At 33.2% G+C, this 18,750-nt stretch overlaps 2 protein-coding genes across 2 annotated transcripts; both read right to left on the minus strand.

The window, feature by feature from the left end:
• Positions 1-255: 255 nt before the first annotated feature.
• Positions 256-6,193, minus strand: LOC145097675 (putative galacturonosyltransferase 14). The gene is made up of 6 exons (XM_079035298.1): positions 5,561-6,193; positions 5,128-5,183; positions 4,866-5,021; positions 4,056-4,652; positions 2,685-2,987; positions 256-980 (listed from the first exon to the last, which is right to left on the minus strand). The coding sequence occupies exons 1-6, from the start codon at positions 5,769-5,771 to the stop codon at positions 699-701; spliced, it is 1,605 nt and encodes a 534-aa protein (XP_078891424.1). The 5' UTR covers positions 5,772-6,193; the 3' UTR covers positions 256-698.
• A 1,457-nt stretch (positions 6,194-7,650) lies between these two features.
• LOC145099740 (uncharacterized) lies at positions 7,651-8,692 on the minus strand. Its single transcript, XM_079037258.1, has 3 exons — positions 7,942-8,692; positions 7,783-7,829; positions 7,651-7,674 (listed from the first exon to the last, which is right to left on the minus strand). The coding sequence occupies exons 1-3, from the start codon at positions 8,690-8,692 to the stop codon at positions 7,651-7,653; spliced, it is 822 nt and encodes a 273-aa protein (XP_078893384.1).
• Positions 8,693-18,750: the final 10,058 nt, after the last annotated feature.

Below are 18,750 nucleotides of genomic sequence, written 5' to 3' on the forward strand. Positions count from 1 at the left end.
CTCAATAAAAAAAATATAATTTTATGATATTTTAGAATTAAACATAATAATAAAAAATGATGAGTGGAATAGTTAGTGGTGGACATCTCATAAATTTAATGGTAGTTAATGATGATGACATGACACTCACGACTATAATGGTTAGTGGTGGGTATAACGGTTGCATACAAGATGAGCATTTTTAATACATTGAGGGATTTAAGACTTAATACGCAACTAAGAAAAGCATAAATACACACATTATAAACATGTAGATACCAAAAAGAATTTACTGCACATTTTAAAATGTTTCTCATGAATCGTACATATCACCAATACCGACAGATATAACCTAAAAATAATGTTCCCCCTCCTGTAAACAAACAAATTCGAACCCACCCTCTACATCCCTAAAATTTGACACAATTATATAAAAATAAACTTATATGGTAACAAAGAATCATATCTTTTTTTTCTGAAGCTAATCGAGCCAAAGTTTTAAATACGCATCTTCTCCATCAATCTCGGCCCAATACTTAATTTCTATTATTTCATCATCCTATTGATTTAACGTATACGCAATGCTCAATATATATTATCAGAATAAATTAAGGTCCAGGGTTTAGGGTTTAGGGTTTAGGGTTTGGGGTCCAGCCCTTTGAGCAGCATTGCATTGTGTTGACAAAATTCTTTGTTTTTTACTTTGATGTGGGCCATAGCTACTCCATGATGTGGCAGTTTTTGACAAAATCATTGGAGTAATTAACGTATTTTGACCAAAAAGGGCGAAGATGGTCAAACCCGATTTCTAGCCATGGTTTTGACTGACCATTGTAGTGGATTACAGCTGCTTTTTTTACACTTTGGATGCTTGTGTTCTTTTGGTAGCCCAAACCCAACATGTGCCATGATGGGTCAATCGGGTGGATTTGACCTCTAAATGCAATTAGGGCTGGTGGTAGGGTTCCAAGTTTCCATAGTGACAGATTTGAATTTAGATTCTGCAAACAAGAAAACAAAAAAACTTCATAAGAATGTTATAATGGTTAGGGTGAATTACGTTTTTGGTCATTTTTGGTCCTTGAGTATATCTGGTTTTTGCAATTTTGGTCCTGATAACGTTTTCACTTGCAAATTGTGTCCTTATTTTGAAATTTCCTAACTAGATTCGTTGCTTTGTCGTCTAAATTAACAACCTAGCTGTTCAAAGTTTTTTTTTAAATGACCATTTTGCCCTTGGACCAAAACTGATTTAAAAACCGTATGAATTAAAAAATGTTGCAAATTGAATATGTGGACATAAAATGTTTGTAAAACAAAAATGTGGGCACTAAAATATTAAACTTCTGAAGTACCAAAAAAAAACTAAGGATAAGGATCAGAAGAGTGTAGAGAATAAATAATAGAATAATATAGTTTAAAATGGCTAGTTATATTAGTATATAAATGATTTAAAATATTAACAAATAATTCAAATATTTAGAAAAGCCATATGCATATACATGTTATAGACCTTCAAGAGAGAGAGAGAGAGAGATAAGATTACAAACATGGTCCCTGTGGTATACTTTTTTTCAGTTTTGAGCCAAGGGCAAAATGGTCATTTTAACAACTTCGTGGGTTAATATTAACAAAATGTTAAGACCTTCATTTATTTTTTAAAAATATAAAATTACAAACATGGTCCCTGTCTTTTTTTTTCCCGAGTTTTGTTCCAAGGGCAAAATGGTAATTTTAACAAATTTGTGGGTCAAAAATAATATATTAACAAACTCTTATAAACCATAATTAAAAAAATAATACGAGAAAATTACAAACTTGATCAGTGGTGAACCTTTTTTTCAGTTTTGGTCCAAGGACAAAATGGTCATTTCAACAAACTTGTGGGTCAAAAGCTAATATATTAACAAAATAAAATAGACCTTAGTCAATAGTCAAAAAAAAAAATACAAACTTGGTCCCTGTGGTAAAATAGTCATTTTTAAAAAATGTGGGTCAAAATGAATATACTAACAAAATGTCACACAACTAAGACTGTTCACTATTTGGATAAAACCGAATTGTCCAATTGGACAATTTGGATCGGACTATTTGGTTCGGATATTCGGATTTTTGGATTGGTTTTCAACAAAACCGAATTATTATTTTGGATTTTGGATTGGTTTTGGTTTATAAACTAAGGACCGAATAGTCCAAAAAAACCGAATAACAACTTATTATCTATTTTTCATATGTATCTTTAACAATTTATAAATTTACTAAATTATTATTTTTAGTTATTATAAATTTTCATCGAATATACTACTTTAAAATTACTTCTTATCAAAAGTTTTTTGTCAATGAAATATTAACTATAATATATTTTCTTAGTATTTGTTCATAAATTATAATTTATAAAAAAAAATAGTTTCTTTATAGATTTTGCTAATATTCAAGTTATATAGTTTCAAAATGTCTTGCCTCTTGAAAACCGAATTGTAAAAACCGATCCAACTGAATTGTAATTTGGTTGGATCGGATCGGATTTAAATTTAGTTTGGACTATTTGGATCAATGTTTTGAAAACCGAAATCTATTCGGATTCACTTGATTGGATCGGATCAAACCGATCCATCCAAACGAACACCCTTACACACAACTTAATTTAAAAAAAAAAAAAAAAAAAAAAAAAAAAGATGTGATGAATATTTGTTTTGTTGGCTTACCTCTTTTAGCCACGAGTGATATGTTTCTCTGATATCAGTCTTTCTCCATGCACGCAAGTCAAAGATGTTCATCCCAAAAGCCCAAGCACATTCCTCAGGGTCCAAATTTTTAGCTACAAGCGGATGAGAAAAGTTGAAGTAGATTTTGAATCGCTTACCCATCACCCATGAATCTTCACCTTTACAAGTTTCAACTGCCCCGTTGACTTTTCCACCAAGGTCAATGTCCCAAAGTGGCGATAAATCACGTTGTATTACAATATCATCATCCAAGAAAACCACCTTATCAAGATTTGGGAAAAGCTGTTCACACAAAAGTTACCATTAAAATATCAGATAATAGCAATATAAGGAATGTACTTTGTTTTTTTAACCTATAATAGCAACATAATTACATTTCTTTATATATAATACCAATAATGTACTATGGAAGTTATAAAAATGACTTTCGTTATTGCTATTACAGGTAAAGAAATAAAATTATGTTAATATTTGAGCAAAGAAAAAAAAGATCTTACATTTTGGGTTTTATTTTCTTGAAAAAAACCTTGCATTTTTTCAATTTATTCCAATTTGGTCCTTTTAGAGGTTTTTCAGCAATCTTCCGGTTTTGAACACTTTTCCAGGAAAAACCCAAAAAAACCCTCAGATTTTTTATTTTTTTTTCCAAAAAAAAAAACACAACGTTTTTCTTCCGAAATAGGGTTAATCTAAAAAAAAACCCTTATATTTTGTGTTTTTTCAGGATTAAGCCTCAAATTTATTTTTTTCCTGAAAAGGAGCTTGTATTTTTTTTCATTTTTTACGAAAAAGCCATCACTTTTATATTATTTTTAGAAAAAAACCCTCAACCTTCTAAATGCTTCCAAATAAACCCTCAACCTTTTTAGTTTTTCTCGAAAAAACCCTCACATTTTACAATTTTTTTGGAAAAAATGACTAAAAGGGCCAGATCGGAAAAAATGAAAAAAATACAAGGTCCTTTTCAGGCAAAAAAAAATTTAATTTAATCCGGAAAAAAACACAAAATATAAGGTCTTTTTCGAGATTAACCCTCCAAAATAATTCTCAAATGTGAAGGTTTTTTCAGGAAAAAAAAAGTAAAAATCCAAGGGTTTTTTCGGAAAAAAAAATGAAGGTTTTTCCAAAAAAAAAGCTGTCTAAAACCAGAAGATTACCGATAACTCTGCTAAAAGCCTAAAATGTAAGTTCTTTTTTAGGAAAAATATATAGTTGAGGTTAAATCCGAAAAACACCCAAAATATAAGGTGTTTTACGATATTAACCCTATATATATATATATATATATATATATATATATATATATATATATATATATAATATAGCATGAATTTGTGAATTAGTGATTACCTCAGGCAAATATATGCGAATATGATTGAGCAATGATATATATTTAGGGCTTCTAGCTTGCAATTTGGATGCAAAAACTCTTGGTGAAGTAACACTAACATTAACATTAGCACCTGCAACATGATTCCCATGATAATAATTCCTAACTCCATTATGATTCTCCATGGCTTCAAGAACAGGAACATTATCTCTAGTCAACCAGTCAAAATGATGAATCCCTTTCACTTCAACAATACTAGGTGACACTGGATTCAAAGCAAACCATGAATGCATTCCTGCATACGTTTTTTTATCAGTGATGACATGGAAGACGATTTTTTCAGGCCTTAGAGATGACTGAATGGCTGAAGTGACTACAACTGAAGCTGCAAGAATGTTGTCTGTAGAGACTATGAAGTGGTGATAGGAGTTGTCTGAAAGAATTGGGAGTAATTCGGGTGATGGGAGTTGTTTTCTTGCATGTGCATTTGAAGAGTATTCATCTGTGAGGCGTAGTGAGAGGCAATGGATTCCTTTTGGGATTGATGTTGCTGCAAAGTGTTTGTTCATTAGTTCTTGAAATTTTGATTCTCTTATCTCCCTTTCGGATCTTTCCATCTGTCAAAGTGTGAAAAAAAAATGATTCTCAAACCAAAACAAACCAGTCTCATGCAGTTTGGTGTTGATCATTATATTTATAAGATTAGAATGTAGAATATGATAAACCAAAACATGCTAAGAATTGCAAAAGCAACTTATTCCCTGTTCAGATGTTGGCAATTCATAATAGTCAAAACATATAAATAACATAAATACATTGAATTGACATACCATTCCTTTCAATATAAGCCCAAATGCCTTGGCTTTGTATTTGTTGCTTTTCATTTCGGAAATAAGTTGTTCAAAGTTTTCTGGAAGCTGTAGATCATCTGGGACTTCTTCAGAATTCACTTGTTCAAGGACCATGGAGAAGTCCCTAAGAAACCTCTGTTGCCACCAAAATGAAAAATGTTAAAGAGGCAAGATGAACATGGGATTTGACACAGTTAAGTGATCAAGAGATGTTTATACAGAAAATTGAAAATAATCTTACCTCTGAATCATCACCCCTTCCCAGAAGCTTTGGTCCTAAACGCCTACCTAAACAATCTGAAGCATGAAAGAATTAATTAATGGGGTGTCTGTGATTAACATTCCAATAAAATTATGGTGGAGAGATCCAAAGGTTCAATAGAAAACGAATTCAGATTGCTAAATGAGCTTTGATTTGAAAAAGGTAATCCCAAAATCCATCCAAAATCTAATTTGGCTATCAAAAGTATGACAATGCCAGAGAATATAACCAAGATCTAGAACCACCAAGGTAATACCAGGATGAGTTCTACTTTTCACTGATAGAATTAAGAAACGTTAACACATCAAGATCTAGGATGGAATATGTTTATGCATAACAACTAAAAGATATTGAAATCAAAAAGTAGATCAAGGAATGATCGACAGACAAAACTTTAAAGTTAGTGGTGTACCGATTGATGAGCACTTGTTGACTCCTTCCAAGGTAACAAGAGCAGTGAGGATGAAAACAAATGGCAATAAGAAAGCCAGGATAAGAATAGTATGAAAAATAGTACGGTAAGAAATATGGCGAGCTGCGACTTTGATCTTCATCAAGTCAGTAAACCCATTGTTGCTCGATATCGTTATACTTCTCATGCTATGTGAGAAGTGTAGCTGCATAATGATCCCCTAATTTCTTCTCAAACATAAAAACCCTAGCACCACCGACGCCGAACCCCCTCCAATTGATCCTCTCTAACGTATAAATTAATCGTCCGGGTAACGTTCTCATCATAATCAGATCCACACAAATGGCAAAATCTAGATTCGCGCTCCTTCCTATTACTAATCGAATAATTCAATCTATTTGCCCAACACCAATGCATTGGGTTGATTTCATTGAACAAATGCGCGAGAGATTAGGGGTTTAAACACCAGATACAAATCTATAAACCTTGGAATCTATGAATTTAAAGTTGTATCAATCTGCAATCTTGCGTAGATTTGTTCATAGATGATTGACTTTTCTCTCCCATGTATCAGAGAGAGAGAGAGAGAGAGAGAGAGATATGAAATATATAATTTGCTTATATTGCGTAGCCTTTCCTTTTCCAAACTCTTGAAAATGGATACTTATTTGTCAAATGATCGGATCTACTATTCTTTTTCTTTTTAGGTAATTTGTAAAAAAAAAGTAAATTATAATTTTTAATTCTCTAAATAGGAGAGCATGATCGGATCTACTATTATCTTTTAGGTAAATTGTACAAAAGAGTAGATTATGTAAACTATTTTTTGTTAATTTATTATAAAAAAAAATGTCATTATTTTATTATTTTGTTTAATGTATATATAGCATATTATTTAATTGTTCAAAGTAGCAATTTTATTACTATATGTGCATAAATTGTGTAACCCATCTTAAAAAAGAACTTGGAATGGGAAATGTCAGCATTGAGGGTTTTAAGTATGTACCTTGCAGCATGAGAGACCATTTCATAATTTTGTTACACATTGATTATTACTTTTACATTTTATTTTACACACTAGGATTATTTCTGTAACTTTCTTTATATAGGGACCATTTCTGTAACTTAATCTATTTCTCACAGAAGGACAATTTCCATAATTGTGTCTTACACGGGATTGTTTATGTTATTTTGTTACATATGAATAATTTATGTAATTTTTTCTCACACGGTGACTATTTCTATCATTTTGTCTATTTGAAACATAGGGACTATTTTCTAACTTTATTTCACATAGAGATCGCTTATGTTATTTTGTCTGTTTGAACACTATAGGGACCAAAAGTGCAATTCACTTTTCAAACAGGGGCCAAAAGTACAATTAACTAGAAGAAGAATATCGTAGCTCGATTTGACCTTATGAACATTATTTAACATTTTGATAATAATGGAAGCATTCGTTAGAGGACGTAGTTAAAGTTTCAAAATGATAATTAACTATAAACCTTCTGCAAGTCTGGTTTTTGTGAATCATTTGAACACACACTCAGTAATTTAAGAACTAATCTTAATCGAGAAAACATAAATTTTGGTATGTGCTTCTATACAATGAAGATGAAAAATGAAGAAGAAGAATAAATGGATGAAAAGATGTTTTCTTGGGGAGTTGGAGGGGGACTATGGTTAACTATAAGTAAAAGATGAAATCAAAAAACATCTTCAACAATTATGATTAGATACAATGTGACAAAATTACCATCACATGAGAGGCACGTGGATCACTTGTGTCAAAAAATTCACATAGAGACTACATTTGCTCTATATAGTAAACCATGGGCCATTTGTGTAACTTTCTGCATCCTTAATCAAATTCAAACAATCGCTTCATAATCAACTACCTTCACTTGAAACTAGAGATCAACTTATTATTAACTTGTACACCAAAAATTAGATAATATGTAAATCATCGAGACACCATGTTTCTTTTTCTAAAGGTGAAGTTGTATATAAATCCAGCAAGACAAATAACCCATCCTATTACCAAACAAGAAATAATATTTTCTATCAAAACAAGCAATTAAGTACCATGTTTACATCTCATCAAAACTTTTTTTCTTTTATTAAAAAGAAAAAAAAAACATGAACAATGATGTAAACAAGTTACACAAGTAATAAAGTTTCAATTTACCAAAAACAATGTGTCCCACTCCATATCATATTACCTTCATATTGACATCACCATTCTCAATCTCAATCTCAATCTCAATATCTAAACATTCAAGAATGTCTCAAAAGATTCATCAATTTCTTCTGAAAGGCCATTCTCGATATTTGTTAACACATTTACAATGGGCCATCTAAACTATCAAATTCAGAGTCACTTGAAATTACCATTTTGCCCCCACTCAAACCCCTTGAGAGCATCATCAAACACAAAGCCCCTTCTTCCACTTCATCATCATTATTCTCACCAATTGATGCAAAAGAACTCAAACTAGTACAACTAGAAGGATCACTATGTTTAGTAGGGTTGTACCTTGTGCATGATCTCTTTCTCCTTACTGGATTTGCTATTTCCTTTTTTACCCCTCCATTCCATTTGCGATCTTCTGATGATGTAGAAGAAGATGAAGATGATTGATTGGACAACTGAGATAACTTGATGGTATGACATCTCATATGACCATACAAAGCCTTCATTGAATCAAAACCCTTACCACATTTTGTGCACAATATTTTCTTGCTTAATTCTTTGCTTTTAAGTGAGTGAGATCTCATATGAATAGAAAGAGCTCTCAATGAGTGAAACCCTTTACCACATTGCTTACAAATTAAATCTGATATTTGTATCGGATTCAAATTTGAAACCCTCCAGGATTTCTTGGGGTTTTGTCTCAAACCATAAGAATTTGCACCAGAATCTTCACTGTTCTTGATTATTTCTTCGTCAAATTCAATACCCATTCCGCCATTAATGGATTCTTGATCATGTTCTTTCATGCTCTGTTTTTTGCTAGCTGAAATCAACGCCATGTGTCCTCTCATATGACCTCCCAACTTCTTCCCATTTGAAAAACTCTGTTTACAGAACTTGCAGACGTAACATTTCTTGTGTTCTTGATCTTCTTCCATGATTCATAAGCAAGAAAACCCACAAATTCCAAACAAAAAGAACCTAAAGTTTGAACGATACTCAAGAACAGAGGAAGCGATCAACACCCATTAGAGATATCAGAAATCCCAAATCGAATACTCAAGAAAAAGAAGAATCTACGAACACCCAATTCACAAGTCTAAAATCCAAGATCGGACGATTAAGAAACAGAAAGAATCCATGAACACCCACTTCAGAAATCAGAAATCCCCAATCGATTGATCAAACACGAAACAGAGGAAGCTATGAAAACCCACTAGAGAAATAAACCATCCCAATTCCCAAATCAAATGATCAAGAAGCAGATGAAGCTATCAACAACCACTACAGAAATCAATAATCTCAAATCGAATCAGTAAAGATAAGTGAAAAAAAGAAGCTAATTTGATCAATGATGGAAACCCCATTTGGTAAAAAATGGGATTTTTAGCAAGAACAAGATCTTTATTTCTCTCACTACATTTTCCAACTGCAAATTCACTATCTTTCACACAAAAACACACACTTGGTAGCAGGGAGGAAGTCTCGTAAGGAAGGACATGTACAGTAATCCGGGATCATTTTTCCCATTGAAGGAGAAAAAAATATTAAATAAAAAATTAATTTAGCTGAATAAATTTTTTAGGTTTTTTTCTTTAATTTAGTGAATACTGAGTAATATATAAATTGTGAATTAGTGACTAAATTATTTTTATAAGAGTTTAGGAAAGGATTTTGTTATTTCAATGCTTTTAGTAGAATTAAAAATTAAATAAATTCATTAGATGAACATATTTTTAATATAGTGTAACTTTACAATCAAATAACAAATCCAGTTAGAATTTAGAAACCAATGTTGGTAATCTTTTTTTTAACGGTAAATGAGTTTTTTACTTTTTTATATACTTATAAATTTATATTATAGAGTTTTAGTAATGAAAATCTACGTATATGAAAATCTTTTTTTATGGTTAGCACTTCAGGAAAGTATAACATTTATCGGATGTTAAATGTAAATCATAACCATTGTTTTTAGGATGTGTATGGGGCATTTTAGTTTGGTTATAGGCCAAATAGAAACCATAACAATTACAATAAGTTAATGCATTTCGTTAGACACTGGTTATCGGTTAATGATTTTGGTTATCAATTAATATCGGTTAACAATAATGGTTCATTTAGCAGAATGTACATTGCAATTGAAAATGATAAATAAAATGTGCATTGCCATAAATGGTGATCAACAAGTATGTTGCTATAAAAATCACAATAAATGAAAGTTTGTTGATGTTTGTTAAATATTATAATGGTAATTTATACTTTTTAGCATCTCATATTCTATTAATTTCAATTTCTTATTTAATTAATATAATTACCCATATATACATAAAGTTTTTAAAAATTTTTATATATTCATATATAATGGTTCAATTCGGTTATATATGGGACGGTTGTACAAAACCTAAACCGAACTATTTGTATTCATTTAATGGAAATCAAAAAACCAACCACCATTTTCAGTAATAATTTCGTTGTATCGGTTAATTTGATTATAATTCCGTTTTTCGATTTGTAAGTTAACCCAAATTGTCTGGTTAAAAATATTATGGTTATGAAATCACTTGTCTAAAATTCTCCATCTACATGTTATTAGAAACTATTTTAATATTTACTACAATAATGATAGCAGTTGAATTATACAAAACCCAAACCTTGTAACTTTCTTACCATAATGAACAAATTGAATAATAACATGATGACCGATATTTTCATACTAATTAAATCCGTTAATTTTAAGTAAGTTCATAAATATATTACTCATTAAGTGATATTCTTCTTAATTATTTTGGTACAATATAAAATCAACATCATTATACTATATCAATATTTTCAATCTGTAACTTGGTAGATTAGATACGTGTTAGAGGGAACTCTAACCAAACATGTCGCCAACACCTAAATACAAAAGGAACACACTTTGTGACACAAATTTTTTCGTAACACCTTTATTGAACTTTCTATATAGGATACTAACTTGGTCGTTGATATACCACTAATGATCCTTCATTTAGTGAGGGATACCAGGTTTCCATCTCTCTAATCAATACTCCTACAATGTTTGACCCATATATCATCATTACAATAACTTAGTAATGACATCATGCCTAACTAATATAGCTAGTTAAATTTAAAAAAATGATTGATTTATGCCCAACTCAAAGTTGTTTCTTTTTTTCTTATAGTCTTGTATAGATATCGTGTTTGAAAGGATAATAATCTTGTCTGGATAAATAACATTTTTCACATAAAATTTGTTTTTAATACCGAATTAACGGTGTAAAAAACTATTTTACCCGTTATGAAAGAAATTATGATAAATGACAAATAAATGTTTGATTTCGATTTTATCTAAATTGTTATTTATTTTTTTGATACCCTTTACTTTTGCACAATTTTAAAATAGCTTCAATTATTAGGATGTGTCTTCAAAGAGGAATTAAGGGTTCTTCAGAGCTCCCTTTTTGAACCATGGCGAATCCATGATTTTGGAGATTGTGTAACGACAATCTGGTTCGGGTCAAGCACTTTCGTGATGGATTTGTCGTATATCGAACGAGAACCACGGAGGACACCTAAAATTTCCTCGGTAATCTTGTAGTACATTGCCACAACCATTTTATCTTGGAAAGTAAGAATTCGATGAAAAGGTCGTAAAGGATGACTACATAAGACTGTTGGATTTGGTGTCTAAGTCTATAACTATAACTGGGATGTACTTTACCTGATTGTAACATGGTCCTTTTGAGTTGTCTCCATCAGTGCAATTTGATAGGATGAACTTTTGAGAATAAGGTTATTTGTGATTTATTAACATATTTGCAACACCGTAAATTTCCAACTAAATTTTTCATTTAAAATTTTATAATTCTCATAACACTTTTCACAAAAATCTCATTTATTTAATTTACAAATTGCAACCCCATAATTGTTTGATTAAAATCCAGGATCCTCAAAACATAACTCTTTTACTGGTGTGTACAATCAAGTCGGTACCTTCCCTTGATCCTGAGAAAAACTGAAACACATAACGCATAACACGGTAAGCATGAAGCTTAGTAAGTTCCTCAAAATACCACATACAACACATTAGCCACTTGAGGATATAACTCTGTAAGATCCTCCGGTCTATGTGTCTCAGTGAGACCCTCCAGTCTCACGGCTCGTTGGACCCTCTAGTCCGGTCTCAGTGAGGACCCTCCGGTCTCACAGCTCGTTGGACCCTCTGGTATGGTCTCAGTGAGGACCCTCCGGTCTCACAGCTCGTTGGACCCTTCGGTCCGGTCTCGGTAACACATAACATAGCATATATATCACACAGACAAAATGCATAACTCAAGTAAGCACATAAGACCCTCTGGTCACACATAAATACCACTCAAGGCAAAGTATAGTGAGAAGACTCATCTTGCGAGCAACAAACAAATAACCTCGCACCCGAATCTCGAACTAGCCTCCGCCTATCACAAGGATGAATATCTCTAATTAATACTCTTTTGCACAAATCTAATAACTGAAGGCTATTCTTTCTCTCTCTAACTCTTGAATTGGGTAAAAGACCATTTTACCCCTCCACGGTCTCCATTACTCATGTTGACCAAACCCTAACGTCAACAGGAGTCAGACTCGACTCAACAATCCATGTTTGAACCGACTCGTCTCACTAGATCCTTAATCGAATTTACGCGAAAAAAGAAAGAGAACATATAAGGTATATTCCAAGCCCAATAAACATGTAAGCGGACAACTAAGGCCCACTAAGCATGAAAATTATTTCCAGGCTCAAAAGAAATGTGAATATATATCTCGGGCCCAATATACATGTAAAATGACAACTAAGGCCCATTTAACATGAATATTATTTACAGGCCCAATAAAGACGTGAATACCGAAATCGATCCGCGGTTTGTTACGTTGGTTGTTTAAGCTATGTTGTTTACCAAAGTGACATAAAAAGCTCACCTTTTTGTAAAAAGTCGTTTTTGGTCCTAAAAACTGAAAATTTACAATTATGGCACATTTTTGGTAAAAATGACATTTTAGGTCCTTCAAGGCCAAAATTTGCATTTAAGGCTAGTTTTAGGCAGAAATAACATTTTTAACTCATTTTTGTCAGAAATATCATTTTTGGCTTGGTTTTATGAAAATATGCATTTTCGGCCCATTTATAAATAAATTTATCTTTTTTGGCCCAAGTTTTAATAAATTCACATTTTAGTCCTTCTTATAAAAAATTTACATTTTTGGCACAACTTTGTTGAAAATGACATTTAAGCCTACAAAAGTCCAAAAATTCACAAACTTGGCCAAAAAATTCGTAAAAGCCCAAAAGAAGCCCATTTCTGAACTTTTACACTCCTAGCCCTTTTTAAGATCACAAATACCATAAAGATTCATATTTGTCAAAATACATCTCTCTTGGTCCCTTAAAAACCATGAGTTATATAGAAATACATCATTTTTGATTATTTTGTCATTTTTGGCCCTTCTGTGCAAATTTCTTAGTTTTAAGTAACTTTGATGTAATTTAAAACCTTTTCTTTGCATAATAAGTTGAAATAAGTGTTAGGTTCTACAAATATCATCACATTTTAGTAGATCTTCAAGTTCATGGAGTTTATAACACATAACCACACATATATCATGAAAAACACACAAAATCATGCATACACACATAGATCTACACAAAACAACTTGTATTCTCCCCTAAAACATAGTAAAAACCGAAAATAGGGGGTATGAACTCACATAGGTTTGAAGATTTCGGTTTTTGGTAGAAGATTGGAAGAGGTTTCGGCCTAACACACTTCCTTGAGAGGTTCCTTGAAAAGTATGATGATTATAGGACTATAAACATAAGATTTGAGATGTTTTGATGAAGATCTATACATAAGATGGATTTATCCAAGCTAAGAGTGAAGTATCTTACCTAGTATGTGAGTTTGAAGAGCCTTCTTGTTCACACACCTCCACTTACGGTTTATGAAAGAAAAGGGGAGGAGTTCTTGAGGGTTGGGGAGTGAAATGGCGTTTGAATAATCTTGATGAGGAAGAATGACCTTGGGCCGAGAATAAGAAGAGAGAAAGAGGGAAGAGAGAAGTGAAAAGAGAGAAATGAGATGTGATGTTTCTGGATACTTGAGATTGCATAAATATTTGTGGGATAATTTGCATGGATATCCTCCATGCAAATATTATGTGTCATCCTTGGAATTAATTCAACCTTTTTTTATATATAACCGAGAATGAGGGGGAGGGGGAAGGAAAAGAGAAAGAAGATTTTGAGCCATAATTGAATATATTCGAATGTTATAGGGTCTAATATGGAAATTTCGGCCCATTGGGCCCCTTGATGGGTTTACGGCCCAATAGCAATAAAAAGAGAGGATTTTACGGCCCATTAGGGTTTAAGAACCCATTTATGGCCCATTAGGCCCATGATAATAAAGTGAGTTATTTTTGGCCCAAGTTATGCTTTGATGAATGTGGGTCCAATTAGAACCCAAATGGGGTTCCTTGGCCCAAAATAATCAAATGAAAAGTTTACTGGCCCATTAGGCCCAATAAAAGGATCCTGGTCCATACTGAGTTTAAACCGGAACATTAGGGTTTTAAACCTACAATTGAGTATCTGAGATGTATTAAATTAGGTTTTGGACTTCACTCAGGAGTTTTGATTCAAATAGATGTTTTTGATTGAGTATAGTACATGATATCCACTTAGATTACAAGTTTTACAAGAGTTGATGTTTACATGAAAACAGAATTTCCTAGCTAAAAATGCTAGTTGTGACGTATGTAGATGACCTTAAAAAGAATTTAGAATAAAAAATAAAAAATAAAAACTAAAAATACTTCACTCTTTTTTTTCTGGTGATGGTCAATTGGTGATTGTCAACTGGCAACATGTTTCACCATTTGGTTTTGGTGATGGTCAACTAGCAACATGTTGCGCCATCAAGCATCATGTTACGCAATATTGGTTCCTTGATGAACTATGGTAACCCTGATGAGCCACGTATTGTTGGATAAGGTGTCTAAGTCCATAACTATTTCTGGTCAATACTTGACCCGACCCAGCATGGTCCATTTGGGTTGCATGGCACCATGCAATTTGATAGACTAAATGAGAGAAATAACACTTGGAGACTATTAATATATTATAAGTTCTAATATATTAATAATATTATTTAAATTAGTTTGATCAAGAATTATTTTAGAATTAATTAAGTGATCAAAAGATAACTAATTAAATATATGGGTTGATTATGTAAATCATCCATATCTTGTATAGTGGGCTAAGAGGCTCCATGGATTATCAAGTTGGGTTCTACCCATAGGATGCTCCATGGGAGTTACAAACCCATGGATCATGGAAATGAAGAGTCATGACACATTAGGGTTTACATGGTGTAACCCTAGATGTGTCAACACTATATAAGAGTCCCATTCTCCACCAAAATTGGCTACACATATGAAACAAGAGGGCTAGGCCGATTTTAAGAAGTGTATATTCTCTCAAAAGTCTTTCCAAGAGCATTTGGTGTTTTGTGAAGCATTTGAGGCATCACACTTGGGGTGCTAGGCTCACAAGGTTTCAAGGAACATAAGCAACAACAAGGTAAGTTATTCTATCTTTCATTCAAGTTAAAAATTGTTCCCCATGTATGCTAGATAGGAATATAACCTTGGAATACAACTTTGCATGATAATTAGACAAACATAGATCCAAGGTTATTAGGGTTGCATGTACACTTAGGAAGTGTTAGAATGCTCAAAACCCATCAGTGGTATCAGAGCCTAGGCTTGTTTGTTTGTTATTTGTGCTAAATAGTTGAAAAAAGTCGATTTTTTGCAATCTGCCATGGGGGGACTCGCCGAGTCCATGGGGGGACTCGCCGAGTTCATGTGTATCTTCAACCTACTCGCCGAGTAGGTTCGTGCACTCGGCGAGTAAGAGCCTCAGAATGCAGATTTTCGACTTTAGTTGCTGGAAATGGACTAGAAACATTACCCTAAACTGTTTTGTTACTTAAAAACATGTTTTAGATGGTGTAATGTCTTTGCTAATCCATTTAGAACAGCAAGTTATCAAAATTACAAAGTTTTAAGTGTAATTTTGATTCATGAAAGTGTTCATGTTCATGTTCTTGATCTTATGATGTTTAGATGATCATAGGAATTGTTTGTAACCTATGTGGTAGATTAATTCTTGATCATTATGTGTTTTAATGGAGTCCATAACTTGTCCTCAAGTTATGGAAAACCAAAAGTCACTTTGCTTTAAAACCATTAAAAGAACACATGGGTTATGAAAATGAAGAGTCTTCATTTTTAATACCCTAATAAACTCATAAGTTACAAGAAATGAAAAGTTTTGAAAGTTTACAAAACTTGCCCTCAAGTTTTGGAACAAGTAAAGTCATGTTAAAACTTTAGTTCCAACCCTTAGAATTTTAAAAGTTAAAATTCTACCCTTATACTTATAATATTCTAAGTTAATAATATATATATATATATATATATATATATATATATATATATATATATGATCAAAGTCGTCTTACCGCTAGTACGCCTCATTCACGAAGCCGGTCTATAAGGTGAGTATAAGGTTGTTGCCTATAAAATGGCAACTTAATGGGTGTCCACTCTCACCCACCGTTTGCTTGACTGGTGGAGGGTCGTTAGCCGAACGGGTAGGACAAGGACTTATAAATTCTCATTAAAAGTATGATGAATATTATAAAGTAACTAAATGTTTTTATTAAATTCCCAATCTTAGTTACTTTAGAAAAAATGTGAATAAGGTGCTAATCCATGAAATTACACTTTACACTTTGTTTAAGTCGTTGGTGGAGCGTGTGTGGTTAACCGGCACACTAACTTGGACTTAACAAGGTAGGTAAAGGGTGACTTAGGGTTTATCATAGTATCGGTGGAGTGTGTGTGGTTTACCGGCACATCGATTGAGTGATAAACTTTAAGGGTACCAAGTGATTTGCATGGTTACTTCACACCTCATTTTGTGATCCTCATATCCCAGTCACAAAACTTGGAGGGCACACTCGAGATTGAAACATACCTTCGAAAAGTTCATTGAATCTCAAAAGAATCTAGGAATTTCTAAGAACCAATCAAAAACCTAATATTTAATATTTCGGTTTTCATGGTGGAGATTGGTGAATCGTCATTCACCTACCTTTCAAATATGTTATAGCTTGGATTACGACATACCTCTTCTAAGTTATAATATATTGTGATTGAATCCTAGCCTTAATATTACATTTGGGTGTTTTATTAAGGACTCTCTTAATATCTAAACTAATATTGTCCTCTTCCTTCAGATGTCTTCAAACAATGCTGCTTCTGGCTCTAATCCTAATGGCTCATTTACCCTTATGAACTTGTGTGGGAAAGTCACTTTTGATGGATCCAACTTCAATGAATGGATTAGAAACATCAGGATGATTACCCGCTACGAGGACAAAGAATATGTCCTCGACAAGGAGCTTAAGGAGATTGATGAGACCACTGCAACTCCCCAGGAGATCGCTGACTTTCAGGCACATGAAAGGGATGCTACCAAAGTGGCATGCATCATGATGGCCACGATGACAGCGAAACTCCAAAAGTCCTATGAGGACTTCTACCCTTTTGAAATGCACCAAGATCTGATGGAAAGATACCATCAAAGTGCACGACAAGAGAGGTATGAAATCATCTGCTCCATGATAACAACCATGATGAAGGACGGGGAATCCGTCACGAGCCACATGCAGAAAATGCAAAGGTATGTAGATCGGTTGCTGAAGCTTAATGTGAACTTCCCTGAGGAGCTTGCAATAGATATCATTTTGCACTGCTTTCCATCGTGCTATGATCAATTTAGCATGAAATATCACATGAATAAGGAAGAGGTCACACTCAGCAAACTTCAGGGACTTCCCAAGAAACAGGTCTTAAGGGGAAGTCGGTTGTTAACACTCCTACTCCAAACTCCACTCCGGTTTTGGCAATCGGGAAAAGTCGAGGGAAGAAGAGAAAGAGCTCTTCGAAGGGTACCAAGGTTAGGACCCTTGATGGCTCTTCTTCAAGTGGAACTAAGAAAGGTTTCGTCACTCCTTCTTCTGACCCAAAAGAGGCTGAATGATTCTATTGCCATGAAAAATCCCATTGGAAGCGAAACTGCCCAAAATACCAGCAAGATGTGAAGGATGGAAAAGTTAAACCCAACCATGCAGGTATTTACACTATCTTATCTAATAACTCACCCCATTCTAACTATTGGGTCCTTGATACTGGTTGTGGTATTCATATCTGTACTGATTTGCAGGGACTAAGAAGAAGTGAGAATGTGGAGCAATGAAGAATAAACTTAATCATGGGGAATAGGAAAGCTTTACCTGTCACCAAGATTGGAGTTTATACTTTATCGCTAGGTAGTGGGTTTAGTTTAGATTTGAATAAGTGTTGTTATTCACCAGAAATGGCAAGAAATATTATTTCCTATCATGCATTGTATAAACAAGGTATCACCTTTCATTTGATAATGAAGTTGGTTCGATTAATGCTTTCTTTAATAATGTTCTTTATTTTAAAGCATTACCTTGTGTTGGCGTGTATGAAACAATATATGTGGTTGATAACCTAGGAAATAATATATTGTGTATTGATTCTGTTAATAATAACCTGGATAAAGCATCATTATGGCATTGTCGTCTTGGACATATAAGCAAAAAACGCATAGGCCAACTCCAAAAGGATGGAGTCTTGGAGTCATTTGACATAACGTCAGATGATAGTTGCAAATCATGCTTACTTGGAAAAATGACAAAGTCACCCTTCACAGGTTCTTGTGAGAGGGGTGAAGGTTTGTTGGATCTTGTACACACGGATGTGTATGGGCCCTTCAAACATGCCACAAGGGATGCTAATCGTTATTATTTGACTTTTACTGATGATTATAGTAGATATGGATATGTCTACTTAATCAAGC

This window comes from Lactuca serriola, chromosome 4, assembly GCF_051521515.1.
Source record: "Lactuca serriola cultivar US96UC23 chromosome 4, Lser_US96UC23_V15, whole genome shotgun sequence".
NCBI lineage: Eukaryota > Viridiplantae > Streptophyta > Magnoliopsida > Asterales > Asteraceae > Lactuca > Lactuca serriola.

Coding starts and splice junctions, on each gene's coding strand:
- LOC145097675 (XM_079035298.1), bottom strand. CDS start 5,771: ATGCAGCTACACTTCTCACATAGCATGAGAAGTATAACGATATCGAGC. Junction 5,022..5,127: donor GAAGGGGTGATGATTCAGAG/GTAAGATTATTT, acceptor TGGTGGCAACAG/AGGTTTCTTAGGGACTTCTC. Junction 981..2,684: donor ATCACTCGTGGCTAAAAGAG/GTAAGCCAACAA, acceptor TCTTGTTTGCAG/AATCTAAATTCAAATCTGTC.
- LOC145099740 (XM_079037258.1), bottom strand. CDS start 8,692: ATGGAAGAAGATCAAGAACACAAGAAATGTTACGTCTGCAAGTTCTGT. Junction 7,830..7,941: donor GGGCAAAATGGTAATTTCAA/GTGACTCTGAAT, acceptor TTGAATGTTTAG/ATATTGAGATTGAGATTGAG. Junction 7,675..7,782: donor ATGGTGATGTCAATATGAAG/GTAATATGATAT, acceptor TTTTAATAAAAG/AAAAAAAGTTTTGATGAGAT.